The sequence below is a fragment of the Anguilla anguilla genome, chromosome 18, assembly GCF_013347855.1.
Source record: "Anguilla anguilla isolate fAngAng1 chromosome 18, fAngAng1.pri, whole genome shotgun sequence".
In the NCBI taxonomy this organism is placed as follows: Eukaryota; Metazoa; Chordata; class Actinopteri; order Anguilliformes; family Anguillidae; genus Anguilla; species Anguilla anguilla.
The window spans coordinates 15,884,446-15,912,078 of NC_049218.1; the positions used below are offsets into that span (position 1 = coordinate 15,884,446).

Here is a 27,633-nt window from a genome sequence, read left to right on the forward strand (position 1 = left end):
TGTTATGCCTGACTGTGGTTTCAACCAACACATCCAGGTATCAGCCAGACATGGAGGAACTGAAAAATCGGGGGAGGAAAAGAGAGGGTCGTCATAAGTGAGCCCCTTTTTTTTACCCATTTATATCTGTCTGACCTGACTGTGTTTGTCTTACCTAGCTGTGTTTGTCTTACCTGACCGTGTCTGTCTCACCTGGCTGTGTCTGTCTCACCTAACTGTGTCCACCTCACCTGGCTATGTCTTTCACTTGGCTGTATTGTGCATTAAACGATCATTGACAGCAACCAAAAATGTAGTTTATGATCAGGTTAAAAACTAAGGTCAACATTCAATCAAAATTTGTCCTCAAGTTTGACTTACAAAAAATCTAGTCAAAGTTTTTATTTTCTTCAAAAAACAGTTGGCAAAATTGATTCCAAATGCCAACAGCAACCTAAAACTGTCTTGTAGTCATTGTTCTGTGGGACTGCTATGCATGCTGTTTATATTGCTGTTATTCAGCTATGTGCGAATAATTCAATTAATTTAACTTTTGGTTGAATTATATTGAACATTACTGATCGTAATCTGCTATAGATTGTAAGAGAGAATAGTTTCAGAGGTTCTGTGCAAAAAGGTATAATACTCCTGAATTTACCTGTTACAGAGGTTCAAAAATGTGCTAGGTTTTGTTTCCAGTTCATACCTTCAAATTATACTTCTGAAGAAATAAAACATACGATCAATTCATTAACAGTCTACTACACAAGTTAATTTAAGCTATATATTACCAATTCATGGGTACATGTTTTTGTTTGTAGGCAACTTAAGTAAATGAATAGTATGAATTTATAATATTAAAAAGAATAGAGCAAGTGACAATAATATGATAAGTGATTTACACACGACTGTTTTGAGTGTAAAAACGACTAATTTGAGGGTTGAATTTTTAAATAAAGGCACAAATGAGGAAAATAGAATAAGCTCAAGTAGGTCCTCCGCAAAACAGTTAACATACTGTACATTTTACCTGATTGTTTTATTTGTTGTTATTGTTACTCTTTTTGTTGCATTATTTAATTGGAGTCCACTGAAAAACACTTATCTTCCATTTACAGACTATGGGTTCAATTTTTAGGAGGTAATTTAACATTTTATTTTTTAGCTTGTAAATATAAGTTTATTATGCTTTCTTAAAATGTACTTATCTTGCTATTTGGCTCATTTTTGAAATAAAAATACTGTAGTCATCATTTAGAAACATACGGAACAGTAACATTTTACTGTGTGTGACTTTGACATCCATAAGGCTAAAAAGACTGTGGGGAAAAGGACTTTAATCAGCCTTGTTTGGGTCATTTTATTGAGAGGGCTTCCAGTGTTGTGTAAAGGTGCTATACCAGAAAAAGGCAGGTTTGATGAATGGGTCTAAAATGTCGTAGTAGAACTGTCTGAGTGAGCCTTTTTGTGTAAATGTTTAACATGAGCTGTTCTGAGATTTCCTCTGGATATCCTTTTTGCCAGAGTTGTGTTCAATTCCGAATGGAACTAGACATTGTGGTAAATTTCAAATGAATACTTTAACTGCAATTAGCCACAGAATCGGACGAATATATTAAAATGAACCATACTGCCCATAACTTACATGAAATTAAATTACATGAAATTAAATTTACCATAATAAATATTTACCTTTTCCTGTTAATTTTGTATGTATTTCTGACATTTCCTAATTCCACTGTTATACACAATCTGATTAGTCGGGATGGTGCCGAATACAAATACCATATTCGCAAACACTTGAATATTGCATTCTCTCCAATTGTTTTTTGGTCAATATTACTCGGATTTGAACATTTTCTCCCAACTCTTTGATGCGATTCGCTCAGATGTCGGCACCAAGTTTCTCAATTAAACACACACACCTGCAGAGACACAGTGAGTGAGAGTTTCCCTTAACACTAGATAGGCCAAAGCAACGCAATCGGACTTTGTGGACTTCAACATAGAAATGACTCAGATGCTGTAAATGCTATACACTCCTCCTTCCACGGCTTTCCTGAACAATTGGGGTTCAAATAGCTGCGTTTTTAAAATTGGAAAAATATTGACTCGGATAATATTGCACTTTGTATTTCATGTATTCAAACTACTTTAGCCATTTTGTGTTTTGTCATGCACATTTTAGCGCTTTTCTCATTTTCTTGTAATATGCCTTGATACATTTTTACCTTAGCCTATATAACAAAACTGCTATAATTTAGAAATACAAATGTAATTTATTCAGTTGGGTGAAAATAGTTTTGCAATAGATGGTTTTACAATCTTTGTAAAATTAGGTAATTGGTGGTGCAGAAATCGATGTAGTAATGCTGGATATGTCTGACTTTCTAGAGTTAAAACATTATACACACAGGTTGTTGACTAATGACACACCCAGCACTGGCTCCCGTGGCTGTAAAATATGTGACTTGCCCCCCAACAAATGTTTCCTCCAAGCAACTTTTCAGCATAGCAGGAGATGTTGTGTCTCTTCATCACTCTAGACTGCTACCAGCTTGTGTGCAGGAGCTTGTCTTCACACGAAATACAATTTGGGGAAGTTTGAGGTCATCATAGCTGAAGATATATTCCACCCAGCATCAGTATTCAGGTTTCATCTTTTATATGAAGTGAATTCATTTTACCTGTTGCAGAGACACTTGGGACCCCTTCCAGTTGAATCCTATCGGGGCTGAGAAAGAACAGAAGAGGCGATGCTTCTCTCTTGTACAGCATCTGGTGGCCCTGATTGTGGGGGTCCTTGTCCTGGCGAGTGCTGTCATCAGTAAGGTAAATCTCTACAGTCCAAAATTTCTGTAGCCTAAATCTTACTGTAAATCTCTACAGTCCAACAATTCTGTACCCTAACTCTTACTGTAAATCTCTACAGCCCAAATGTTCCATACCCTAAACCTTACTGTAAGTCTCTACAGTCCAACAGTTCTGTACCCTAAATCTTACTGTAAATCTTTACATATCCAACTGTTCTGTAGCCCAAACATCTAATATAAATCTCTAACCTTTACTGTATCTCTGTCTCTACAGTTCATAATTCCTCCTTAACCCTTGCAAACCCTTGCAAAACATAGACAACTACAATTGATAATGTCAAACTGGAATGTCAATTATGGAAAAAAACTTGTTGAACACATTGATGTTTAAAGTTAAGCTGCAGCTATTGTAAATAATATATTCTATACCAAGAAAAAACATGAGGATGATGTTTCTGACAGAGAAGAGAAGTACTGAGGACATGTATTTTATATAGCTGAAGGAGACATTTTAATCAAACCTTCACTCAGCTATCAAAATCTCATTTCTCACCTTCAAAAGCAAAATAAATCATCTAAACAGATCATCTTGACACCTAAAATAAATTACCCAGACAGGCACGTGCTGTCCTACGTAGGTGCTGTGGAAGTACAAATAACAGATTCATTGTTTGATTCAGTAGAAAAATAATTATACCACTGTAAACATAAAAAGATGCTTAATAGGTTGATACATCTGGAGTCAGAACAGGAAAGTGGCCATATGCGAATAAAGATATATATTCGACATTTACTAGTTAGTCACATTGTACTGCTTGTTGTCCTCTTTTTCCTCCATGTTCAAATAAACGCAAGAAAAGATACAAAAGAAGGGCAGTCTGTCTGCTCTCTTTAAAAAAAAAAAACATACAGATGTATGCTATGCACAGCCGATGAACAAATCATTTGTGTTTTTTAACACTAGGGTTCCCTGCTGGTGCTCACCATGCTCTCCAGTCCTGCTTCAATACAGAAGGATGATCACCAATTCTACGTCCTAATGCTGGTCTTCTGTTTAATTGTGCCAAACGTACTGATGTTCCTGAAGTCACTATGGAAATGTGCTTTCAAAAGCTTTGTAACTCCAAACATGAGGACAATGGGAATTGTGAGTTACTTCGCCTTTTTTGTTTTGTACAGTATTAGAAAAATGATGCTACTGTAGCATTGTTAATGATGTTGCAGTGCTGTGCAGCTCATATTTTTAACAATGCTGCATATTAATTGCACAGTTAAGCTGCTAAAAACCAAGCTGTTTTGCTGCTAACATTTAAGCTCCTGTGCAGTTCTGTCTATTAACTGCATTTTCATTTTTTTCTATCCGACAGATGTGTCTGATTGAGGTACTAGTGTCCCTGGGGACATCCATCCTTGTGTTGGTTGTGATGCCACAGTTTGACGTCCTTACAAACCTCTTCAACACTGGTGGCGTGTGTTTTCTGTCAGCCTTCTTACAGGTCTTGTTTCGCTTACAGAAAGAAAGCTGGAAAATCATCTTTCCAATTTGTTCCTTGTTTCTCGTCCTGACAGGCTATGTCCTTTTAGCACTTGACTATTATGTACGTGTCAGGACTTATGTTGACGGACAGCAATATAATTGTTATGTGTATGTGGGAATTGCACTTTTTGCATCTGTGCTGGTTTCCCTGAATTGGTGGGAAAATCCTTTTCAGGCCAGCAACAACATTCAAGACCTGCTGACAGAGCTAGATGGCTTCCGGGACTTTGTGTTTGCAATTTCCAGTCTTCTCAGGATAGTAGTTATTGGAGCCGTCTATGGCATTCACGCTCACTTTATTGAGAATTGTGACTGGCACTACTTATCTAATGTTCCTTCGGATGCGTTGAACATTGGCATCGGGCTAGTTCTTCTCCAAGCATTTTCATCTGTTCTATGCCACTGGTTTGGGGTTGTGGCCTGTAAGATCCACGCTGTCCAATTTAGCTTCGCCTTTCCTCTCTCCTGCACTGGGCCAACTGTACTCATTTTGGGCATGGTGCTTTTTCTGACACAGGCCAGCGAACTTGAGAATTCTTCTGCAGGTAATTTCACAACCTTTTGCTTGAGTGTGACAAAAATTCCAAACAAGAACACCACACAGGTCATACTAGCTGAAATCTCCAGGAGCATCTGCAGGACCACACTGAACAGCCACTGGGGGTCCTGGCCCTTTGCCATGCTGGCTCTGGAGGGGATGTGTATGTGGCTGGGGCTAATGACCGCCACATACTATGTATGGAAGATTAAGGTCCAGAGGATCGAGCGGACAACTCAGCTGTTTGTTCGACGACTGTATGAGTCTGCCTTCATTGATCAATCCATGCTGCTCAACACCAAAATGAAAGTTGTACGAGGAAGGAACCAGGAAAGGCAAGTTCCAGCTATCGTCTGCACACCACAGAAAAATCACTGAAATGAAACTGAAGCCTGACTGAAGCAAGACACACAAGTACAATTTATGGGTACCTACCACAGGGTGAGAGGAGGTCTGTGGATAAAATCACTGTTGCAGGGGAAGTTCAGCACACATCGTAATATACACCCCATAATGTGCTTTTGAGTGCTCCATTCTATACTTGTCCATGCAATACTTGTCCTTAACTTTGACTTACAAAAAATGTATTATTATTGCATAATTATATTATTTATGAATAATTTCTGAAAATTAATTTTGCAGATTGCTGTGCTTTCCAGTTTATATTCATTATTATTTTTTTTTTTACTGAGGTCTAGTGTTTTTTTACTTGTCTTTTATTTTTTACACAAATGGTGGCGAGATCTTTTAAGAAAGTCACAAATCTGGGAATCTTCATTCTGAAATCACACATTCTGAAACTTTTGTGCTAATTGAAACAGCTATGTACTGTACATATACAGCCTGTATGAATTAATATATGTATGTATATTCATCACTAAAATGCGCCTTCTTTATTTTTTCCATGCTGTAGCCATGATGAAATTGAAAGTTGTGTCATTTACCTTTGTGCAACAATGTGGCATGAAACTTACGACGAAATGCTTAAGATCCTCACATCCATGTTTCGGTAAGTAGAAGTTTACATGCAGTGTATTGAAACAAGTTGGATTTTTGAGATTTTGGGAACAGATTTGCTGAATTGGCTTTGTTCAAACGCACAAGATTCACAATGATATAAGCCGCGTTTCCACCAAAATTACCCGGAACTTTTAGTCCCAGGAACTACTTTTCAAGGAACTAAAAGTTTCCTTCAGCCCACTGTTGTCTGCGTTTCCACCGCGGTCTAAAGTCCCGTGAAGATTAGGCAAATTAGCCCACTGACGTATGAAAAAGCGATGTTGTCGTCGGTCCATCAGTCCTATGATTTCTTCTGTAACCCCATACTACCACCGAAGTAGCCTACATTATTTTCTAATAACCGGGACAGCCCGGAGGGGATTATTCCACTTATATACAACGGGTTACCAACAATGACTATATATGGTTACTTTTGTATTTATTGATTTTTATCGATTTAATCACCTGAAATTGAAATATTCTTCTGCAGCCGTTTGGGCATATTTTACCGTTGTCAAGCAAAACTGTCGTTGGTAGTTGAACTTGGACCGTTGTTATGCAACAAATAGGACATAACAGGCCAACAGTCAGATTGTAACTGTTTTATATATCTACTCAAACACATTCATTATGTTTTTATGCGAACATTCACTTTCATGTCTTGACATCCGAGGCGACAGAATGCATTCACATTCCACAAATAACTGGCAACAACAGCAGAAAACATGCACATGTTGTAAACAATTTGCTGTTGAATTGTTTGCTTTCTCATCGTCAATTCCATATAGGCTAATCGCAAAATGACAAGAATAGAACGAAAACTCGGACTTGCGTGAAAATTTAAATTAGCAGTGGTACAGCCACCGTTTACTTTCCTTCAAAGTTACTGCTAGCCGAGCAGCGAAGTGTGCCCTCCAGATGCGAACCATGCACCATAAATTAGTCCATAGTCTTCCTGGTCTTTTTGTGGAATTGAAGAATGGAAGAGTAAAATTACGGCAGTCTGAAAAAGCAAAAGGGACGATTACTATAATTAACCTGTTATTTTACCCTGACAAAAAGTGCGGAAGGTGATTTCCAGTTTGCTTTTACTGTATCACCAATGTAAATTACGCATAACTACCGCATACCTCACATAACTGTTTTGAGTCAATTACAACGGGCTAACAAAGAAAATCCGGAAGAAAATATTCAGCAACCGAATTAAACCGTTTGAATGTTTTGGTACGTAATATGCTGTCCCAGCACGAATGCTTAGCATTTTATAAAACAAATACTAAAGCAAGAAAAGAACAGAAGAGCTCACGTTATAATTCCAAGATGTTGGCAGGCTATAACCAAAAGTAGGCTACTGCGCCGCATAACATACACGTTTGATTTCAAGTTATTATGAAAACAAACTGGTTTGCGGCTGCAGGTTTTTTAAAAATGGCGGTTGAAATAAACAAAAAGACTACTTTCATAAGGTTTTATGGAAATGTTGTTGAATACACCCACTTAATTCATCACCTCCTCCCTTTACCAAAGGACTAGATCAACCTTGAATAAGTGGGAAAGTGAAAGCTATATATGTCATAACAAATACACTTAAATTACATTACAAGCATTTAGCAGACACTCTTATCCAGAGTGACACAACTTTTACATAGCATGTACACTGCATTCATGTATACAGCTGGATATATACTGAAGCAACGCAGGTACCTTACTCAAAGGTACAACAGCAGTGACCAGTTCCTTAACCATTATATTCTAAACATGTCTGCATTATTTTTGATAAAAGTTTTTAAAAATAATTTTATTTAATCTTTTTTCTTTTCAAAATAACTAAACATTAAGAATTTATGTTGTATGTGGAATAAATGGGGCCTCAGGGCTCTATGTTATGTGTTATTATTGTGATATACTGTATGTTATTATTATTACTATTTTTATAGAGTATATAACTCCAGTACTGTATTTTCATGGAATGATGAGAAAGGGGGTTTTGCCCTCCAACAATAATAATAATCATGACCATTATAATTTTTATTGTATATTGTATATTTCAGGTTGGATCGATACAGAGGAGACCCAAAAGAAGAGCATAAGGATAACTTTGAGTTTGAATGTCATATATTTGTGGATGATGCATTTCGGACAGATAAAGAAACGGGAAAACTGTTTGTCAACGAATATGTGAATGACCTCATCCATGTGGTGATAGAAGTGTACAGGTGAATTATTTGATATTTTCCCTCATGTCATACGGATGTGTGAACCAGGAGTGGTTTCTAATGGCTTGAATAGCATATGTTCACATGCATGCTATCATAAAAAGGCCAGTCACACATAATATTGCCAAATAATAATAAAATACAAGAAAACATATAACTAAACAAAGGACCATACTACTCTGAGAACTAAGCCACTTCTTTAAACAGTCACATTAACACAGTGAATATCTATTTATGCACCTCTAATATGGTTGCTTTTGCAGGGTATTTACCAACAAAGAGCCAGATGAAGTGTCAATTATTGAAGCGCCTTTTGGTGGCAGATTAATGTTTGTGATGCCAGAGGGAAACATGTTGTATGTTCATCTTAAAGATAAACAACGCATCCGCAACAAGAAGAGGTGGTCACAGGTATTGATCTTTTTAACCCTGTCTTTTGGTTCATTTGTGCACATTTAAATAGCATTTAGGCAAAGATGTGGCTGGATTGCAGATTTGAATTTGCTCCATTTAAACTGATAACCTGGTTTCTCCTGTTTGTCCAATGGAATTGTGCTTAAAAAGAAAACATACAAGAGCTGTTAAATATTAACATTGAAGTCAAATTTTTTTACATTTTTTACAATTTTATGAAACATCATTTATTTGTTTTAAAACTAAATGATTTTTGTTGTAGATAATGTATTTGTACTACCTGCTTGGCTGGAAAGGCTACAATGCCAAAAACCCTCAAAAAATAACGGTATGTTATTTCAGTATTGTTTCTCGTGAAATATATGTTTATTAATAAAAAATATTTCAGGTGAATTAAATAACTACATTTTTAATCCCATAAAACATTTTTTTACCTTGCAGAGGCAAAATAATCCATGCCGTGCAAGCCTCATATCACTGGATGGTGAAAGCTATCTTTTGCCCACTCATGACAATGACAGTAAGAGGAAATACATTTCAGATGACAACACGTACATTATGGCATTGGATGGGGACACAGATTTCCATCCCGCAGCTGTAATCTTATTGGTGGATCGTCTCCGAATGTATGGCAACGTAGGTGCGGCCTGTGGCAGGATTCACCCCACAGGAATGGGTGAGTTATTGTGCTGACCCACAGAGAACACCAAAAACGGGCTAAAGATTCAGGCCACATTGACCACTGGAAACTGTACAGGCCACACCCAATGCAACCAAACAGAGTGTGCAGCGGGATGGGCATGGTATTTAATCTACACAAAGTCAAACCCAGCCATTCTGCAACACCTTTTTATCCTCACGTGAGAACAAAGATGCCGGGAATACAGCCTTAACCTTTACAGTAGCCTGTCATGTCCCACCAAAGCATACATTTATCTAAGTACCCATGTTGTTTAGGGGTATCTTGGACAGGAGTTAAGTCGCTTGTAACCTACAAAACGAATTTCACCGGTGGCAAACGGAGAAATAAAATAGTAGGATGGGCTTATCAGTCTAGAGCTTGCATCCAGACCGACCTGTTAGTATGCTGCTGTCAGCGACCAGCTCCGTCCATCTGCTGCCAGGTTTATTTTAAGGGTGTATACTGTATACAATGTTCGTACTTCAAAGGGGAGAAGTGTGTCAAACCTCCGCCATCTTTCTGGTACTTTGAACAATATATTCATGGCATGTAATATGGAGACAATCTTACAAAAAAGAACAATCTGATGCATCGTAATCCTGCTGGAATTTGACTTTTGTTTATGATCTGATGAAATAGTTAGTTCTTCAGGGGCAGGGGACTCAAACTCAAATCCTGGAGGGCTGTTGTTTCTGCTGGCTTTTGTCCCTGCACTTACTTAAGTGCTTAACTAATTGGCTAAAGAATCCGCACAACCTGTTTCCAAGGCCTGAATTGGCTGTGGGTTACAAGGAAACCACAAAAACCAGCCGAGACTGCAGATCCTCCAGGACTGAAGTATGAGAGTCATGTTACCTGGGGATGTATACTGTAGGGCTGTTAAAATATCTTTTCATGAGGTCTGCACATGTTGCACAGGTTTACAGTCTGTCTATTTCTGCAGGGCCAATGGTCTGGTATCAGAAATTTGAGTATGCTGTGGGTCACTGGCTCCAGAAGACAGCTGAGCATGTCTTTGGATCTGTCCTGTGTAGCCCTGGATGCTTCAGTTTATTTAGAGGTTCAGCTCTAATGGATGACAACGTCCTGAAAAGATACACGACCACTGCCACCCGAGCATCGGAGTACGTCCAGTATGATCAAGGTGGGTCTGATTCAAAATCAACCTTAGTTTCAATGCACAAGCTTTTGTTGGTTATAACTAGTATTTGGTTAAATGAATGTATCTGGTGAATCATAAGCATCCTTATTTTTTATTTTATAATGGAAACCATGGGATCAATAACAGAAGAGGACTGCTGGCTGTTCACTTATTAAGCAATTTATTATGTTTAAAAAGAGAGGATGACTAATTGATTTTTTGTGGTTATGGTTATGAAGGGGAGGACCGCTGGCTGTGCACCCTCCTGCTGCAGCAGGGTTGGAGGGTCGAGTACAATGCAGCCTCGGATGCCTACACTAACGCCCCTCAGGAATTCAAGGAGTTCTACAACCAGAGGCGGCGCTGGGGGCCATCAACCCTGGCCAACACTCTGGACCTCCTGCACTCCGGGAAGGAAACGGCCAAGAGGAACTCCTCAATCTCCATGCTCTACATCATATACCAGATTTTCACTGTGGGCTCCTCTATCCTAGGGCCGGCCTCTGTCAGCTTGATGGTTGCTGGTGAGCGTCTTTAAGATGCATCTCACACACCGTCCGTATAGCAACAGTGTCCTGTCCTGAGGCTCAAAGAATCTTTTTTCATTGCACATTAAACAAAGCAAAAATGTACAATTCTTCAGCTGATTCAGTTAGTTTCAAGAAATGAACATGGCACAGTGTCAACACTGGAGTAGGTTCTTTATTAATAAGCCACATTCTTCTAGAAAACCTTAGTAGAGTGGTGGATGAAATGGGTCTGTTTGCGTTTCAGGTGCCTTCCAGTTTGTATTTAGGATGGAGGGGACCCTGGCCATCGTTGTTGCAATCATTCCGCCCATTGTATACATGGGGATATGCTTCACATGCAAACCCAACCTCCAAATTACAATAGCAGGGATCCTGAGTGTGCTCTATGCCTTCCTCATGACCGCGTCCTTCTTTTCCATCATTGGTAAGAGCTCCTCAGTGTACTCTGCCATGTGGACTGTATGCAGTGAACTTCCCTCCTTAAGTTTTGATTCCTAAATAAATCCCAACTGTTTCTTTTTTTTAACTTATTTTTCAACTAATTTAGTTTCCTGAATAACTGACATTAACCATTAGATGTATGTGTATGTCTTTGTGTCTATATGCGCACATATACACTGTAGTTTATAGTTATGTGTGCAGTATGTTTCTATGTTGAAGGTGATTTTGGTGCGGACGGACTGATATAAAAACCAGCATTCTTGCCAGTAAATTAAGCTTCATGACAGTTAATATGAACTCTTTGAAGAGTCAAACGTCGTTCTAGAACTATATGACTTACAATTACCAGTAGTGATTGTTACATCAGCATTAGAATGTTCTGTTAAGAGCAGTCTAATTTCATGTGATCTTATACCTTAAAAGGTTAATAGGGTTATTTATTTAAGGAAAATGTACAGGCTAGTATTATTTTAGGTTGAATAATAATGTTAAGTAGTGGCACTTCAGGCGCCCTGCTGTTTGTGTTTGGAGGGGACTTTGATCAACACTGTTTCCGTAATTCTATGTGGTAATACGTCTATGGTGATATGCTTCACATGCAAACCGCACCTCCAGATCACAATCGCTGTGTGCCGTAGGTGACATGGTTATTCAGGGGACCTTTATCACTCCGACTGGAATCTTCTTGGTGTCCATGACCATCCTGTACCTGGTGACGGCTTTACTCCATCCTCAGGAGTTCACCTTGATCATCTATGGCCTGATGTACTTCATCTGCATCCCGAGTGGCTATCTCCTACTCACCATCTACTCGCTGGTCAACATGCACATTGTGACCTGGGGCACACGAGAGTCCAGTCGGGAAAACGTGGAGGGGAAGACCGTTGGGCTCCTGTGTGACCGTGGCTGCAAGCTGTGCTGCTGGGACATTAAGTGTCAGGTCACCCAGGAGACGACGAATGCAGCCCTGATGCAGATCCAGAACACGATCAACCCCAACGCAATAGTTGCCCCGGTGAACGTAACGCCACAGCAGGCTCAGGAAATGCAGAAACTAAACAGCATACTCCCCGAGGAGAGGATTGCAGAAGGCACCACAGACAGTGATCAACACCCAAGCAAATTTAAATCCAAAGGGACCAAGGACAAGGGGCTTCCCAGAGATGGTGACAGCGGATCAGAAGGAAGGTACGCAAACAGACAAAAACTGCAACGGTGCATCTAATTATTATTTCTTTTACATTAACTTACATGAAACTCATCGTATTGTACTGACCATTTGAAAATACCTTCAAGACAAATATGCATAAACGTATTGTTAGCCCGTGCCTGTGCTTATACCTGCTTATATGTATATTGCCTTGACATATTTTGTTTGAAACCAGTACGAGTGAGGACTACAGTGATGTTAAGGATTACGACTATGACAGCATGGAAGAGGAGGACGACCACTCTGAAGAAAACAAATCAGAGGTTGTGCCTGAAAGTGGTGAGTCTTCATTTTGTACATTCCCCAGCTACATAAGCAGTGAATAGCAGAACAAGCTAGTACTGTACCTAGCTTTGCAGTCTCTGTTTAATTGTTTAATTTGGTGTTTATATTTAGCTCATAACCAAACTGCATTTACATTTATGTACAATACAATGCTGTATCCTGAATATTTCTGCCTTTCTGTCCAAAGACTGGGTGAATCCTGTTAAAACGGAATTTCTGAAGAAACTGACCTACGCCAACATGAAGAGGAACCTACAGGAGCAGATCCGCTATTCTCTGAGGAACAAGAACCAGGAAGAGACATGCGAGGAGCTGGTGATGATGCTGACAGACACCGTGAATGGAGAGCTGAAGGACAAGGTGGGGCCGGAGGACGTGCTGACGAGCAGCCAGCTGGAGGAACTACAGTATGCGCTCAACGAGACCGCCAGGAGGATCCTGAAGACCAACCGTATGGAGAGGCTCGAGAGGCGGGTGAAACAGGCTATAGAAAAAACTCTGATTGCTCCTCAGGTTGAGAAGATGAGTGAGGTAAAGACACTTCAGTAACACAACAACCTTTTCTTTCATTTTTGTTCAGGCAATTAATGTGAACTTGCATTTACAGTCCATATATGTATAGATATGAAACATTCATTTCACATAGGCTAACAATATTGCAGAGTAGAATTTAGCTGTTAACAGCAGCAGAGAGACAGAAAGAATGTTAAAATACAACCCCCTACAGTATATTTATCAGGACTATCTGGTAAAAGACTGGTATTTCAATTTAATAAACACACATACCTTCATATGTGCAATGATAAAAGACACATTATGATAAAAATTGAAGTTCTCCATTCACATAAACTGCTCTTACACACTCTATACACACTACAATTATGAAAACATAGAGTAGCATCTCAAATGTATAATAAAAAGGTAGCGTTGTTATGAATAATCTACCAATTATTATTTGAGGGAAATATTAAATATTGCATAAATTCTGATCACTGGGGAAAACTGAGTCACTATTAGATTTGACTGTACATGTTTGATTCAGGCATGACGTTGTCCTGTAAAATTGAGGTTGCTGCAGGCATAATTTTCTTTGACTGTTTTTAACCAGGATGAAAATGACTTCTGGGTGAAACTGCTAGAAAGGTACCTGAAACCTATAGTCGATGAAAAAGCACACAAAGAGGAGGTGACAAGGGAGCTTAAGTCACTCAGAAACAAGGTGTGACTCATTTGAAACTATCTATTTATTACCAGTTAGACATATCAGGAATCAAGGATTCAATTCCATGACGGCCTCATGGCTTTCTCTTGCAGGCAACCTTTCTGTACTTCATCGTGAACGTCCTTTGGGTTGTAGCTACCTTCTTCCTCCAAGCAATCGGCGACACGATCAGCATCAAGTTTCCAAAATTCTATCCAAATGGCCAAAAATCTAATGAAACTATGAATGTAGAACCTCTGAGTCTGATGTTCCTCCTGTCGTTCGCTGTGCTTCTAATCGTTCAGTTCCTGGCGATGCTATACCACAGGTAATACTTCACCTCCTCTTATTCTTATGATTCCCTGGCAGGTACCCTAATTAAAAGTGACTTGATACAAAGGGCAATTATAAAACTAGTATTAGCTAAATCCTGAGAAAATGCATTACATATCATATTTAATATTAGGCAAATCATACAAGAAAATATTGGTAATATTGGATCATGTTACAGAATATTAACTTCAAACAATAGTCAACCACATGAATGATATACACATACTAACATAAGTGGTAGCACTGCCTTAGTAAAATTTACATACTAACATAAGTGTACTGCCTTAGAAGATTTTACCACCATTAGTGGTAGTATTGCTTTAGTGCATTTTACATACTAACAAGTGCTTGCATAGCCTTATTATATTGGACATATAAACATTAGTAGCGATACTGAATTAAAGTCAGCAGTACAGTATATTTTACATAACAACATTAGTGACCATATTAGTCTATTTTACATCCTGACATTAGTGGTAGTGTTGCTTTAATATATTCTTCCTTTCCTGCTTTTCTTTGTTTTTTTCTCAAGTGTGACTGTTGCAAAGACTGACTGTCTTTCTATCTTCTGTAGGATTTACACACTGATACACGTGGTATCCTATAGAAGCACAGAAAAAGACTACAAGGTCAATGATGAAGTGAGTGATCTACATTACATTTTTCACAATAGTGTTTACATTGATACCGTTTAGATTGTAAACGATAAGGTGTGTCCAGGCATGATCTTTGCACTCTATCTCCTCTGTTAGTCTACTTATACTGCAAACTGGAATTTCCATGTGGTTCACTGAACAGAAAAGGAGTACAAATACAAATGCTTGCAATCAAAATATGATCAATTATTGGCAAAATAAAATGTATTCACTCAAAATAAACACATGTATTTGCACCCATGGATCATCAGGATGGTGGTGGTACCTGTAATTTAACTTCTTTTTTTGTTTTTGCAGGAGGATGAGGACAAAGGCTTAACACTTGAAAACCACATTGCAAGTGGTCTTGTGATCACCAGTGATGACTTGTGAGACTACACACATATCTCCATAATCACAGGCTACTGTATCTATGATTCTCTGCTGTACCTGTGATCCTGTATGCTGGACCCTGCTGTCATTTGTATCCATTCATGAGCCATCTTAAAGCACAGACCACAGCACAGTACTACTGCTCACTGCTTGAAATCTAATAGATTTTTTTTTTGATCAAAAACTTTAAATTAGTAATAAACACAATTTTTCAGTGGCTATAATTTTGAACATTATGTAAGAAATCTACCTGTGGTTTTAATACATTGGGCGTACAGTGCACTGGAGGATCTGGTTTGGGCCCCGGGGGAAGAGAAATATCAGGCAAATTTATTTGTTTCTGTTGTGAGTGCTGTTACAGCCTGGCAGGTATACTGTTTATACAGGCCTACAAACCCTGGAGAGGGTTGTTTCTGCAAGACAAGTGCTGTACGCCACTCAAATATTGATTTTTTTATGGCTTTCGGCAGGACATCACTTCCCAATCCATTTTTACGTGAAAATAACTAGCTGGTTCAATTTTGGGACAGTTTTGCACAGTACGTCAAACCTCTACCCACAGTGCATTATTTTGCTCTTAATACAGGAGATTCAGCAGATTAAATATCAGTTAATTACTTGCTTTGCCAAAAGGCATTTTGCCATATCATACAGACACACATCAGTTTTTAAGTGTTTTTAAGGTTGCAAAATATTTTTTGAAGAAAAATGAAGACTACTGTATTTATCATTTACTTTTTAGAATGTGTTCAGTATTGTGATTTGCTATTCTTAATATGTTAAAGAACTTGTTGAGTAACTGACTGTTAATTGTATGTGTATTTAATATAAATAAAAATGTACAAATTATTTTATCAAAGATTAAGAGAAAATGATTAGTTCAACATTTGTGCTTTTCACTGATATTAACAATTTTTTTAACTTTGTTTTTTAATTAATGTTTACCGTTCATAACAAGTGCTTAATTTGAAGACTTATTTACTTATTGGATTCAAACAACTAAAATATAGATGCTACATTTCCAAACGTATGTGGACACCTGAATATCACACCCATATGTACTTGTTGAACATCTTATTCCAAAACCATGGGCATTAATATGGATTTTGACCCCCTTCCACTCTTCTGGGAAAACTTTTCAGTAGATTTTGGAACATGGCTGTGGGGATTCGCTTCCATTCAGCCACAAGAGCATTAGTGAGTTTGGGCACTGATACTGGGCGTAAGGCCTGACCCACAGTCGGCATTCAAATTCATCACAAAGGCTTTGACAGGGTAGAGGTCAGGGCTCTGTGCAGGCCAGTCAAGTTCTTCCCCACCAAACTCAAAAAAACATTTTTTAATGGACCTTACTTTGTGCATGGGGGCACTGTCATGCTGAAACAGGAAAGGGCCTTCCCCAAACTGTTGCCACAAAGTTGGAAGCGCTCAATTCTCTAGATTGTATTCTGTAGAATTAAGATTTCCCTTCACTGGAACTAAGGGACCTAGCCCTAACCAAAAACAGCCCCAAATCAATATTCCACCTACACCAAACTTTCCATTTGCCCCTACGCTGTCCACAAACCCAGATTCATCCGTCACACTGCCAGATGGTGAAACGTGATTCATCACTCCAGAGAACGCATTTCCACTGCTGAGTCCAATCGCAGTGCGCTTTACACCGCTCCAGCCGACGCCCTAGCATTGCGCATGGTGATTTTAGGCTTGTGTACGGCTGCTCAGCCATGGAAACCCATTTCATGAAGCTCTTGGCAAACAGTTCTTGTGCTGTTTCCAGAGGTAGTTTGGAACACTGCAGCGAGTGTTGCAACCGAGGAAAGATGACTTTTACGCTTCTACACTCGGAGGGGTCCCCGTTATGTGAGCTTGTGTGGCCTACCGCTTTGTGGCTCAGCTGTTGTTGCTCCCATACGTTTCCAATTCACAATAATAGCACTTACAGTTGACTGGGACAGCACAAGCAAGCAGAAATTAGGCAAATTAACTTGTTAGAAAGATGCCATCCTATGAGTGCCATGTTGAAAGTCACTGGGCTCTTCAGTACAACCCATTCTACTTCCAATGTTTATCAATGGAGACTGCATGGCTGCGTGCTTAATTTTATGCACCTGTTAGCAATGGGTGTGACTGAAATAGCCAAAACCACTAATTATAAGCGATGTCCACATACTTTTGAAAATGTAGTGCATAAGAAAAAAGTATATTTTATAAATACATCCATAGCTTACCACACTAAAGTTCTCCACTTCTGTACATAACTCCAGACAAGAATGTTTGCTAAGTGACTGCAATGTAATGTCATGCACTGTAACAAACTGGCTAGCTTAATCTATTGCTTTTTCATGTAGCCATCACCCTCCCTAAACATACATAATGAAGTTTTCTGCCTTGGTCATTGTGCTATCTGTTGTTTTCAGGGTAGAATATCCTGAAGTGCACTCAACACTTACGGGATATCGGGGTAATACGTAGGTGCGTTAGATTATGGACATGGAATTTGAACTTTTATCAGTACAAAGGAGAATTGTAGACATTCATAGTACATGAATGTATTCCAAGGTTTATGCGATATAGTTTTAGATTAAACCCAGAGAATATTAGTAAAAATTATCACTAGAAAAAAGCCACAAAAAAAAAAGAAGACCAATTTCACAAATGGTCTCTAATAAACAGAGGTGGAAAATTGGAAACAGGTTCAGAAAGTAAAAGTCCTCCCCAGTATTTTGTTCCACTCACCTTGATTTGCTGATTAGCACAATTCTTCAACAAGGAGGAAATGAAATCAGCTTGGGTGCAATCAGTTTATGGGTGGAATAATCACATGCCAAGACTTGGACTTTCCACCTCAGCTAATAAATTAATAAAAATGCTAAGTGCAATCGGAAATATGAAAAAACACAGCCACGTCATACATAAATCTTTTAGAATCCAAGTTTCATTTTGAAGACAAGAATTGAAACAAGTAATTGAGAAGGTGATTGAGTTTCATTATGTAGGAGTATGTACCCGCGGTTATAGCAACAGAATGCAGAGTAACAGGCTTGGTAGGATCTTACGGGTAAAAGTACATTACATTCATTCATAAAAGATCATAAAAGAAAAGTCAGAAAGAACAGAAAGAAGAAGAGAGTATACGCTGTCAACCCTCTTGTGCTTAACCCCCATGTTCAGCACTTGATTATGCAGAGTATGCAGCTGTTGTTTGCAAAGGAAATGCAGAACAGGTTCAGCAGGTAAAGTACATCTACTTGGAGATCCTGATGAAAACACCTGCACATGTTGGCCTGCCCACACCTCAGCGCACGCAGGTACTCGTTAATAATTACTGCCCCCGTGAGAGCCATTTTCCAGTCTTACACTTACTGTAACTCAATATGCACAAATACTACAATAGTCCCTACTTTGTAAGAAAGACTAAAAACATGTCAGTATCAAATTTATTCGGTAAGGTAAGAATCTCATAAATTATCCTCAATTGTTATACAGAATAATTTAAAAAGCCTTAATTACAGATGACATTTAACATTTATACCACATCAACACTGTAAGATTTTGCAATAGACCTATGCTTGAAACCTGGATCGAAATTATACAGGATGCATTATAGTCTAATTTATCAAGGCATTTACCCAACAAAAACTAAAAATTAAAGCCAGATGGCAATGTTCACTTGACATTTGATGGCAAATTTGAATGGGCATAATTTTATTAAACACAGGCACTGGCTCTTGTTTTTCTGAGCAAATCTTCAGTGTTCACCCGTTCTTATGAAGCAAGCTTTTTCTCCAGCCTAAAACAGAAGTACATTATTCAGCAGATTATTCAGATTCTTTTTTAGTATTTAAAACTATAAAATAAAAATCTTTACAGTGTACTATAACTAACCCAGTATTGAATGTATAAATGGGTACACAACGGAAGAAAAGTAGTAGTTAACTATAAAATGAAAAACAAAGTATAACTATGGCAATATTGATCATTATGGGAGACTTAAATTGGATGTCTGCACCTTGAGATTAGAGGTTAAGGAAATGTTGGTTTACTGCTCTTTATGTGCAGTAAAGTTATAGGTGAGGAGATAAGATCTGCCATTTACCAAACTATGCGAGTGATCTTTGGACATCTCACTTCTTTAAAGCTATGTCACCCTACAAGAAGATGCTGCCTTCCTCGTCCTGCTATTCATTTTGTGTTTAAAAGGGAAACCCTGACCCCTGCTGGGAAACAGTTGCACTGTTTTTTGTGTTTCACTTATTCTAGGTTCAAGATTTTATAAATTGCCCATCCCATATGACAGGTAGGTAGGTCACAGGGGAACCTGAAACCAATTCATTTTTTCATTTGTCAATTTCATTATCGGTGGAAGGAATTACTTTTTTTAGTTTTCGTCCTCTGATGAGTCAGCGAAGTGAGTTTGTAGTTAAAACATTGGGTTTACAATAGAAGACACCTTTCACTGTCCTTACTCACTTGTACACTGGAGTTGCACCTTAAACTCTCCAATGCAAAAAAGGGCATACATTATTAACCAGTCTTTCTTTATAAGCCACTTACTTGTATTTAATTAGTCTTCCTCCTTGTATGAGCTGAGCTGTTTCATTGGTTACATGACAGGCAAAGAGGAGCCAATTCCTGGGCTGGACTTTATAGGCAAATCTCATGAACACCAGAGAGTAGCAGGTAAGAGCTGGACAAATAAATGATACTCGATTCATTTTACAGACAACAGACAACCTGCAGTATGAATTCTGTACACAACACAAACTGCATTCTCACAAAGAAAAACACAACAAAAAAATGAGATTTGTGGCCAATGCACAAAATGTTATGGCATGGGAATTAACTCATTTAGCATTAAAAGTAATTTTAGTTTTTAACCAGAGGTTTCAATTCATTTTGTTTTAAGTTTTTTTTTCCCCTTTTACTGCCAAGTCAAGTGATCATTAATAATCTATGAGCAGATGTTGTCACTGTGACACTGCATTGCACTGATGAAACACGGTGTGCAGTCTCTCTTACCGAAGGTCATCCTCCCACTGATGATCTCTGGGCTTTTCTTCATGTCACTGATGGCAGCTATAGGCAGTCCCCAGTTTGCTACTGGCCCCCAGAAATGCTGCGTCATATAGTACACAAAGTCAGCCTAAATTACGCTTTCAGTACATTCCACATAACAGCAACATTAGCTACTGCATATTAACATGCTACACCATGTTAACTGTAGCTTTGCAGTGGGGGGTCATAAGTCATAAGAAGCATTGATGAGGTAGTGATGATGACTTGTTTCCTGGGCCATTTCGCCTGTGAGTGAATGAACATGCAGCTAATTTAATGATGAGAAGCAAGATGGCTAGGATGAGCTTGCCATGTTCCCCCTAACTCTCATATGTGGTACTATAGATCATTAATACTGACACATCTATGGGGTTGCAGGTTAATTCTGTCTCATAAAAATTAAATAGCCTTTAATCATGCCAATATAAATAATACACTACACTAATACAATACATAATGTATTTCCAAAATGAATTTCTATTTATGTATTCAAAACATTTCCAAGCTATCTGAATGTTTAAAAAAGAATAATATTAATTATTCTTCAAACAATGAACATCGTGATAGTTTGTCCCAAAAATTTATTCATAGCTCAGACTCATTTAAAGCTTTTGTACTCTTAAATAAATGTTTTTAGCCAAAACCAAGGTAATCTTCTGATTATTAAATTTTTTTTTTTTTTAGGTGTGTGTGTACAGATAGTGGTGTGTAGTCATTCGTCACACTGCACTGCCACATACAGCTGCTGCATTTTGATATCTCAGGAAATACATATTATGCCAACTAATGCTACAGTAGCTAGTATGCTGGGTACTTTTTTCTGGATATCGACTGTTACTTTCCATTGCTGTCAGTTCCAATTTTTAATGACAGCTGCCTGTAACTGCAAAAACATCTTGTATTTGACCGCTGAAATGGATTAGTTAACCAGTTACTTCCAATACCTTACATATAAAACATCTGGGAACAGCACCAACAGCAACAGGAAAACTCTTTATGTTGATTCTGTCCCACTCAGTAGCCATTCTATTCCAGTAATGGTATTTAATATATGGTATTCTGTAAACTGACCTACACATGTAGGCCTACATTCCCTGTGTTTAAAGACATTTCATTATACATTAAAAAAAAACAAAAAAAAAAACAACGAGAATTCAGGTCATTATGCAATCAGGACCAGAACGACACAACTTATTGCCTAAAATTATCATTATTTGTTTATAGTGCAAACAGTAATTAACCTTGTCAGACTGATTTCACAACCTCTCTGGTGCTAGCCTGGTCACAAGCAGGTCCTTGCAGCTGTGTACTGTTTTTTTGAAATAACACCTCTCAAACAAGGACCAATATAAAACACAGGAAATTGTCTGAGAGCTCTAGAAGACTTTCTAGTGCACTAGAAGAAATCTAGAAGATCTTTCATTCTGCACATGAGTTTATAGCCGCTGGGAAATGGACATACACACTACTCAAAAATGTTTGTGGGGCTGGGAGCCGTGTTCAGAAATTCTAATAGAAAATAAAACCCACACACCTTCCTCTGTATCTGTCATTATATCTCAGGAATGTAAAGCCTGAATACTTCAGTGGAAATCACCTGAACCTAGTCAGCCTGCTATGGTTCAGCTTGGCTTCTGCATAGCTTCTCAGTTTGATTCTGTCACTGGAAAAGGGTCAAAGCATGTTATGAGAATTAGTATAAACTTCCCCTGTGGTGAGATATTAACTCCCATAAACACTTCCAGGATAATAAGTGATGACCACCACACTAAACTTTCTTCTTGATTGTAGTGACTAACTGGAGGATAATTACTTGGATCTGTTTACAGTAAATTTAAAAGTACCGTAAACAACTACTTTTATTAATAGCTTATAATTATGAGGAACCTTCCTGAAATTATATGCTATGAATAAAACCACATGGGTCCACTGGATCCTGCTTTGTGATTAAGACAAACTGTCATCATTTTCCATGTTTGCACTTTAAACATCAGAGCACCTTCCTCAGAAGCAAAAAGAAGACAAAAAATAATGACGCTAATAACTTGTGTAGCCTAATAATATCAAAGTGCCTCCCAGCCAAGAACACACTGGTGGTAATGAGAGATTAATGCAAGACAACACATGCAAGAAAATTAGGACAGTTTCCTCACCGTGCTGAGTTGGAAGGTTCCACAGAGACGTGCAGTGGTGAGGCATTTGGATGGCAGAGATAAGGCCACAAAAGAAAAAAGGATCAGACACCAGGAAGCAGATTAATGCAGACTTTTTAAAAAATTAGTAGAAATACAACAGACATAAGAACAGATTCAAGACATAACCGTGGCACCATATAAACATGTATTGTCTCCTTTATTCACTTTAAATACCTTTACAGTTAAGGTTTACTTTACTTGAAACCCAATATTATGTTGGAGTGAGGTATATGGAAACAAAGCTTTTCAAAACTTGCATGGTTACACACTCAGGGTGGCCTATATGCGATAACCTGGAAAGAATTATTGCACATTCAGGTTCCTTAACTTGGGGTGATGTTTTAATTCAAAGCATAGTTCCATGCTACACTTTCTAAATAGGTAGCTACTTATTATATCCCATCATTCTCCTCATGCAGCAAGTGTTTAAATGCAAAACATGCGTAACTTTGAGGCACAGTATGTAAAAGTCAGACCTGGATAAGCCAAAACAGTAGCCTACATGTTGGAGTCATTATAAAACTCAACGTAACCTGCTCGTACAGACCAGCCCTTGTAATGTGTAAAAGTGAAAAAAAAGAAGAAGGAAAAAAGCAGCCTTTTAACTTTTTTTACCTTCAAGCATCCAACTCGTTATGCAATTGTTGTGCATATTAATGTGATGCAGACAAGGCTTCTGGACAGTAATAATTCTCCAGTATGGTGCTTTTCAAATTTTTTTATTAGTATACTGCATACAACTCATAAAATATGTAGATTAAGGTGTCATAAACAGCAGTACTGATAGGCTACTATTCAGGTCAATAGTTGAAAGTTAGTACCCCATTTGAGACACTACTGTCATGTAGCATCACCCCTTATTTTACTACAGGGTGTAGCCTACATTGCTCCCAATTTAGGAGCATGTGCTCCTGAAAACTGAGGTGTGCCATAAAACTGGAAAAATAATTTAGGAGCACATCTGCAAATGGTGTGCTCCTAAATTTTTCAATTTAGGAGCATATGTGCTCCGTGAAAAAAATGTTAGTGTACAGCCCTGTACTAGAAAGTGAAATTGAGATTACAACCTCTTTTACAAGCGAGGCCTAGACCACAGAGGACAACAAGACAACCAACAGAATTAGAAACTAGCAAAGCATAAATTTAGGCCCACATCGGTCTACACACAGATACTAGGCTATACGAAACAACAAAAATATGCCATAAATATTAAAATAAAGTAACATGTGAAAGGTGGAAAGAAAAGATGTGCAGCATTCAACAAGCAGTACTGGCTAATAGGTTTAAACTTACAGAAATAAAATAATTAAGTTAGATTTTTGTCTGAAGATTGCTTCAAGGGCTGTAATAGGTTAGGCATTACTTTCTGTTCTCACACTAGTAACTTTGAATTTCAGCCAAATTGCGTGATCTACAGTTTTGTAACAGCTACAAGATTAAATTTCATGAAACGCATCCAGGTAGTTGGCTGTGAATGGCTCTAGAATGTCAGCTGTCCTCTGGATCCATTTACTGTATTGCTTTTATATGTTGGTGTAATTAAGCAAGGAATGGGCTGAAATTGAGATATAACAAGATGTGATCTGTAAAAGGGATGTATGTTATGTAATCTATTTTTGTATGCTATTTTTGATGTATTCTGAAATGTTATAAAATCAATAAAGTTATTTAAAAATCCTAATACTTTAAAACAAACACTTGTCGGTGGTCTACATAACGTGTAGCAGGCGTTACTCTGAATATTTTACAAAAGCAATACATATGAGACAGGGGTCTCTTAGACCTCCATGGTGGGGGAGGGATGTCTTTCAATGCGGTGCGCCCACACGTCCAAATGCAATACAATACAATATTTTACAAAGACGATGGTGCAATTCTTTTTTAAAAGCGCAAGCATATGTTGGACGACCGGCGATGGACCTGCTGATAGCTACAGCTGTACGCGTGGACGGACAACACGCAAGTACAATAGCCTACGATTTGTACAAACTACTCGGATGGCGTTGCGTACTGAAATACACAGAGTACCATACAGCCAACTGACCAAACAAAGGAAACGTCGCAATATCCCTCCTAGTATACTTCCTGGCTGCTCATGACCTAGCTGATATTTGCAGTCGACTGATTCAGAGTTGTTTGTGTTTAACCAATGGACGGACACCATGGTAGATGATTATGGGCTTTTATTCACAGTTGCCCCTGGCTTCTCAGATCTGATTTGAATGATCACCTTAGAAACAGTGTTTGTTATAAAATGTCAGCAAGTTCAGCAGTCTTAGTCACTGTAGTGAACATGCCAAACTTGCCAAAATAACCACCCTCTTTCAATGTCACTGAGAACTTTTCACAACCTGAGCATGCTGGGGTTAACTAAGTAACTCAGGCACCACACCTGTATGCAAGCGCCTGCTTTAAATTATCACGTTTACTTTGTTCCTTTATTTTGGCAGTAACCTGTAGTCTACGTGAAATGAACATAGCATGGGTATGCCATGTAATAGCAATAAGAGTTATAACAAATAAGTAACGTTAGCTAATATAGCATCATAAGCATTTTAAATGAGAATTCAAAGGCAAAATAATATACAGAGGAAACAAAAACAAATATCTTCGTGAGTGCAACGTTTGCTTTCTGCCAACAGTACTGTCAACGTCACATGCACTAGCTAGCTCGAGAAAGAAACTAACATACTATCAAGTAAGCGACACGTCATTAGCGAATAGCACCTGGTAAACCAGCAATAAATCAAGATTAAGAGATGCCAGAACTGTCATTCGCACGACTGCAATGATAATGCAACTCAACCGGAAACTACATTATCGTTAGCAACCCGACGTAGCTAACTGAGTAACACGACAGGAAGGTCACTTCTAACACTAATTTACAAAATTAACATTAACGTACCTCATCAAGTAATCCCTAAATTCCTTGCTTTTTAGATGGTCAATCGCTTTACGAGCCAAAGTGCCAGCCATTGTTCGTGGTTTAAGTTTATGAAATTTACGAGAAAATAGCTTCCTAAATGCCACCGTTATCTAAATGAACAAGACAGGTTCTTGTTTCCCTCTAAGCCATATAATGCATATTGACGACACTGTCGCAACGTCTCAATCATCGACACAGAATGAAAACCAGCGCCCATTGGCCATTGCTGTGTCGTACATACTGTTTTTGAAGTTCTTCGGCTGTCTGAGAAGTCCAATAGCTATTTCTAAATTCTGACTCTGGATCAGTTATTGAAAAGAGAGCATAGAGTAAGTAAAACGTCTATTTTGAATCGCGCCGCATAGGCTGATCCAGAATCAGCTATCTCATAACCCCTAACACAAACCATTTTGGTCGGGGGGAGGTTTTCATACTGGTGTATCATTGGTCCAGAACAAGCCAATGGCCATTATAGTTTGAAGGACAAAGCAAGCCATCTGTATTAAAATAATTATTTCACGGATTATTCCACCGGCTATTTTTACACTGACATTACATATCATCCTTCGATGAAAGTCCGATGAATACTGAATGTATTTATTATAAAGATTAATCATATTTTCATGCAAATGCAGTTTACATTTGCGATAGTTGATATTATGTTTCAGAGCGCTGCTTTTAAGCCTACTAGAATAGGCCTAATAAAATTGCTCAGCAAGTTATGTCTGATTCTGATAATGCAGTGTGGGCCAGTGAAGTACGTATCAGTTCACCTTTAACTCCATAACCCTGGACTGTGATAACATGACCTCATTATCTCCTTTCGTCATGTTTACACATTACACACGGAACATTTTGACAGCAGAACTAAATTACCAAACAATACATTTAAATCTTTTATTAAAAAGTGGTATTTTGCATTTCCATTATAACTTAGAATTAAATACCTTTGGTTATTTTTGTGCTGTAGAAACAATTCAACTCTCCACCTGAAGTTTTTTTTCCCTTAAAAATCAAACAATTAGCTCTGATGCATGCACAAATTCTTGTTTTATTTAAATATTACTTTTAATATCTGCTGACCACAATATGGGTTCCAGGAGCTCACACGGGCTCCTGCAATGACCGACATTACACAATAAAGTGTCCTTATTGAGGACTGTTTATTTATAAATGTTTGACATACCTGGCCAAGACAATGCGACCATGGGCTACATACAGCTCAGCTAACATACACATTCAATCTTATTTTGACATTGCTACAATATTATAAAGTAGCTACAATGTCACCATGAAGCTATGAGAACATATTTATTCATGTGTCCACCAGGAGGGCATTATTTTTTTCTAGTACATCACAGAAAAACATCTGCCAAACGCCCTGGGGCAGTTATGTTAGTATGGTTTTTAAAGATTTTCAGCATGCAGGAAATGTATCGCAGATGAAATATTCTTGGCCAGTCTATAAACGAGACACACCAACACTAGAAAAAATTATTCTTATTTAGGTCATCTACTGTGACAGTCCATGGGGAAGGCCGCTTGGACGTCTATCCTTTCCAGAGACTGCATTTGGAAATAGGAAAGAACTGTTACCTGTGTTACAAAAAATATTACTCTATAAACTCTTTAAAAGCTTATATACAAAATTGTGGCTTTTGTGCAGTGACCAATTTTTGAGCAATCACAAACATAAATGTTGAATGTATAAAAGTTTATATACGGGACTAACAATTTAGTCAAAATATTGAATGAAAATGTAAAGACAGGATGGTGACAGTTGCTGTGAACAAATGGTAGTGCATAACTGTAGTTCTGACAACCTAATGCATGCATTTGTAAAACCTCAGAGTCTAGTAGCACGGATGTTTTAAGGCTTTACAGTATATCCTCTGCAACCTGTCCCTTTTCGACTATTCTTCTGTCACAGTGCTAAATCATTCATGGTCAAAACCTTTCATTTTTTGTATACAGAACAGAATACTTATGCCTAATCCTGCAGCCTCAAACATGCCTGCGTGGCAAACAGCTAAATCACATGTCAAAATCACAGTAGGATCCACAGTTACACTTCAGACCAGGGGTCCTCAATGTTACCCAGAAAGGG

General features: G+C 38.2%; 2 protein-coding genes across 2 annotated transcripts; one reads left to right on the plus strand and one right to left on the minus strand.

Moving 5' to 3' along the window:
• chs1 (chitin synthase 1) lies at positions 1–15,364 on the plus strand. Its single transcript, XM_035400152.1, has 19 exons — positions 1–97; positions 2,676–2,811; positions 3,757–3,939; positions 4,160–5,202; positions 5,781–5,876; positions 7,918–8,082; positions 8,346–8,493; positions 8,759–8,824; positions 8,938–9,172; positions 10,122–10,322; positions 10,559–10,843; positions 11,094–11,273; positions 11,929–12,478; positions 12,676–12,779; positions 12,973–13,316; positions 13,894–14,004; positions 14,100–14,314; positions 14,894–14,960; positions 15,273–15,364. Exons 1-19 carry the CDS (start codon positions 51–53, stop codon positions 15,345–15,347), a joined length of 4,251 nt encoding a protein of 1,416 aa, XP_035256043.1. The 5' UTR covers positions 1–50; the 3' UTR covers positions 15,348–15,364.
• A 2,952-nt stretch (positions 15,365–18,316) lies between these two features.
• Positions 18,317–25,766, minus strand: mpc1 (mitochondrial pyruvate carrier 1). The gene is made up of 5 exons (XM_035400154.1): positions 25,506–25,766; positions 22,559–22,562; positions 20,370–20,466; positions 19,905–20,037; positions 18,317–19,140 (listed from the first exon to the last, which is right to left on the minus strand). The coding sequence occupies exons 1-5, from the start codon at positions 25,574–25,576 to the stop codon at positions 19,116–19,118; spliced, it is 330 nt and encodes a 109-aa protein (XP_035256045.1). The 5' UTR covers positions 25,577–25,766; the 3' UTR covers positions 18,317–19,115.
• Positions 25,767–27,633: the final 1,867 nt, after the last annotated feature.

Bases quoted from the DNA above. Each gene is read 5' to 3' on its own strand.
- chs1 (XM_035400152.1), top strand. From the start codon at position 51: ATGGAGGAACTGAAAAATCGGGGGAGGAAAAGAGAGGGTCGTCATAA. The intron at 5,877-7,917 runs GTAAGTAGAAGT...TGTATATTTCAG, and splicing joins ATCCTCACATCCATGTTTCG to GTTGGATCGATACAGAGGAG. The intron at 11,274-11,928 runs GTAAGAGCTCCT...TGTGTGCCGTAG, and splicing joins GTCCTTCTTTTCCATCATTG to GTGACATGGTTATTCAGGGG.
- mpc1 (XM_035400154.1), bottom strand. From the start codon at position 25,576: ATGGCTGGCACTTTGGCTCGTAAAGCGATTGACCATCTAAAAAGCAAG. The intron at 20,038-20,369 runs GTAAGAGAGACT...TTATTTGTCCAG, and splicing joins CAGTGGGAGGATGACCTTCG to CTCTTACCTGCTACTCTCTG. The intron at 19,141-19,904 runs GTAAGTGGCTTA...CTTCTGTTTTAG, and splicing joins GGAAGACTAATTAAATACAA to GCTGGAGAAAAAGCTTGCTT.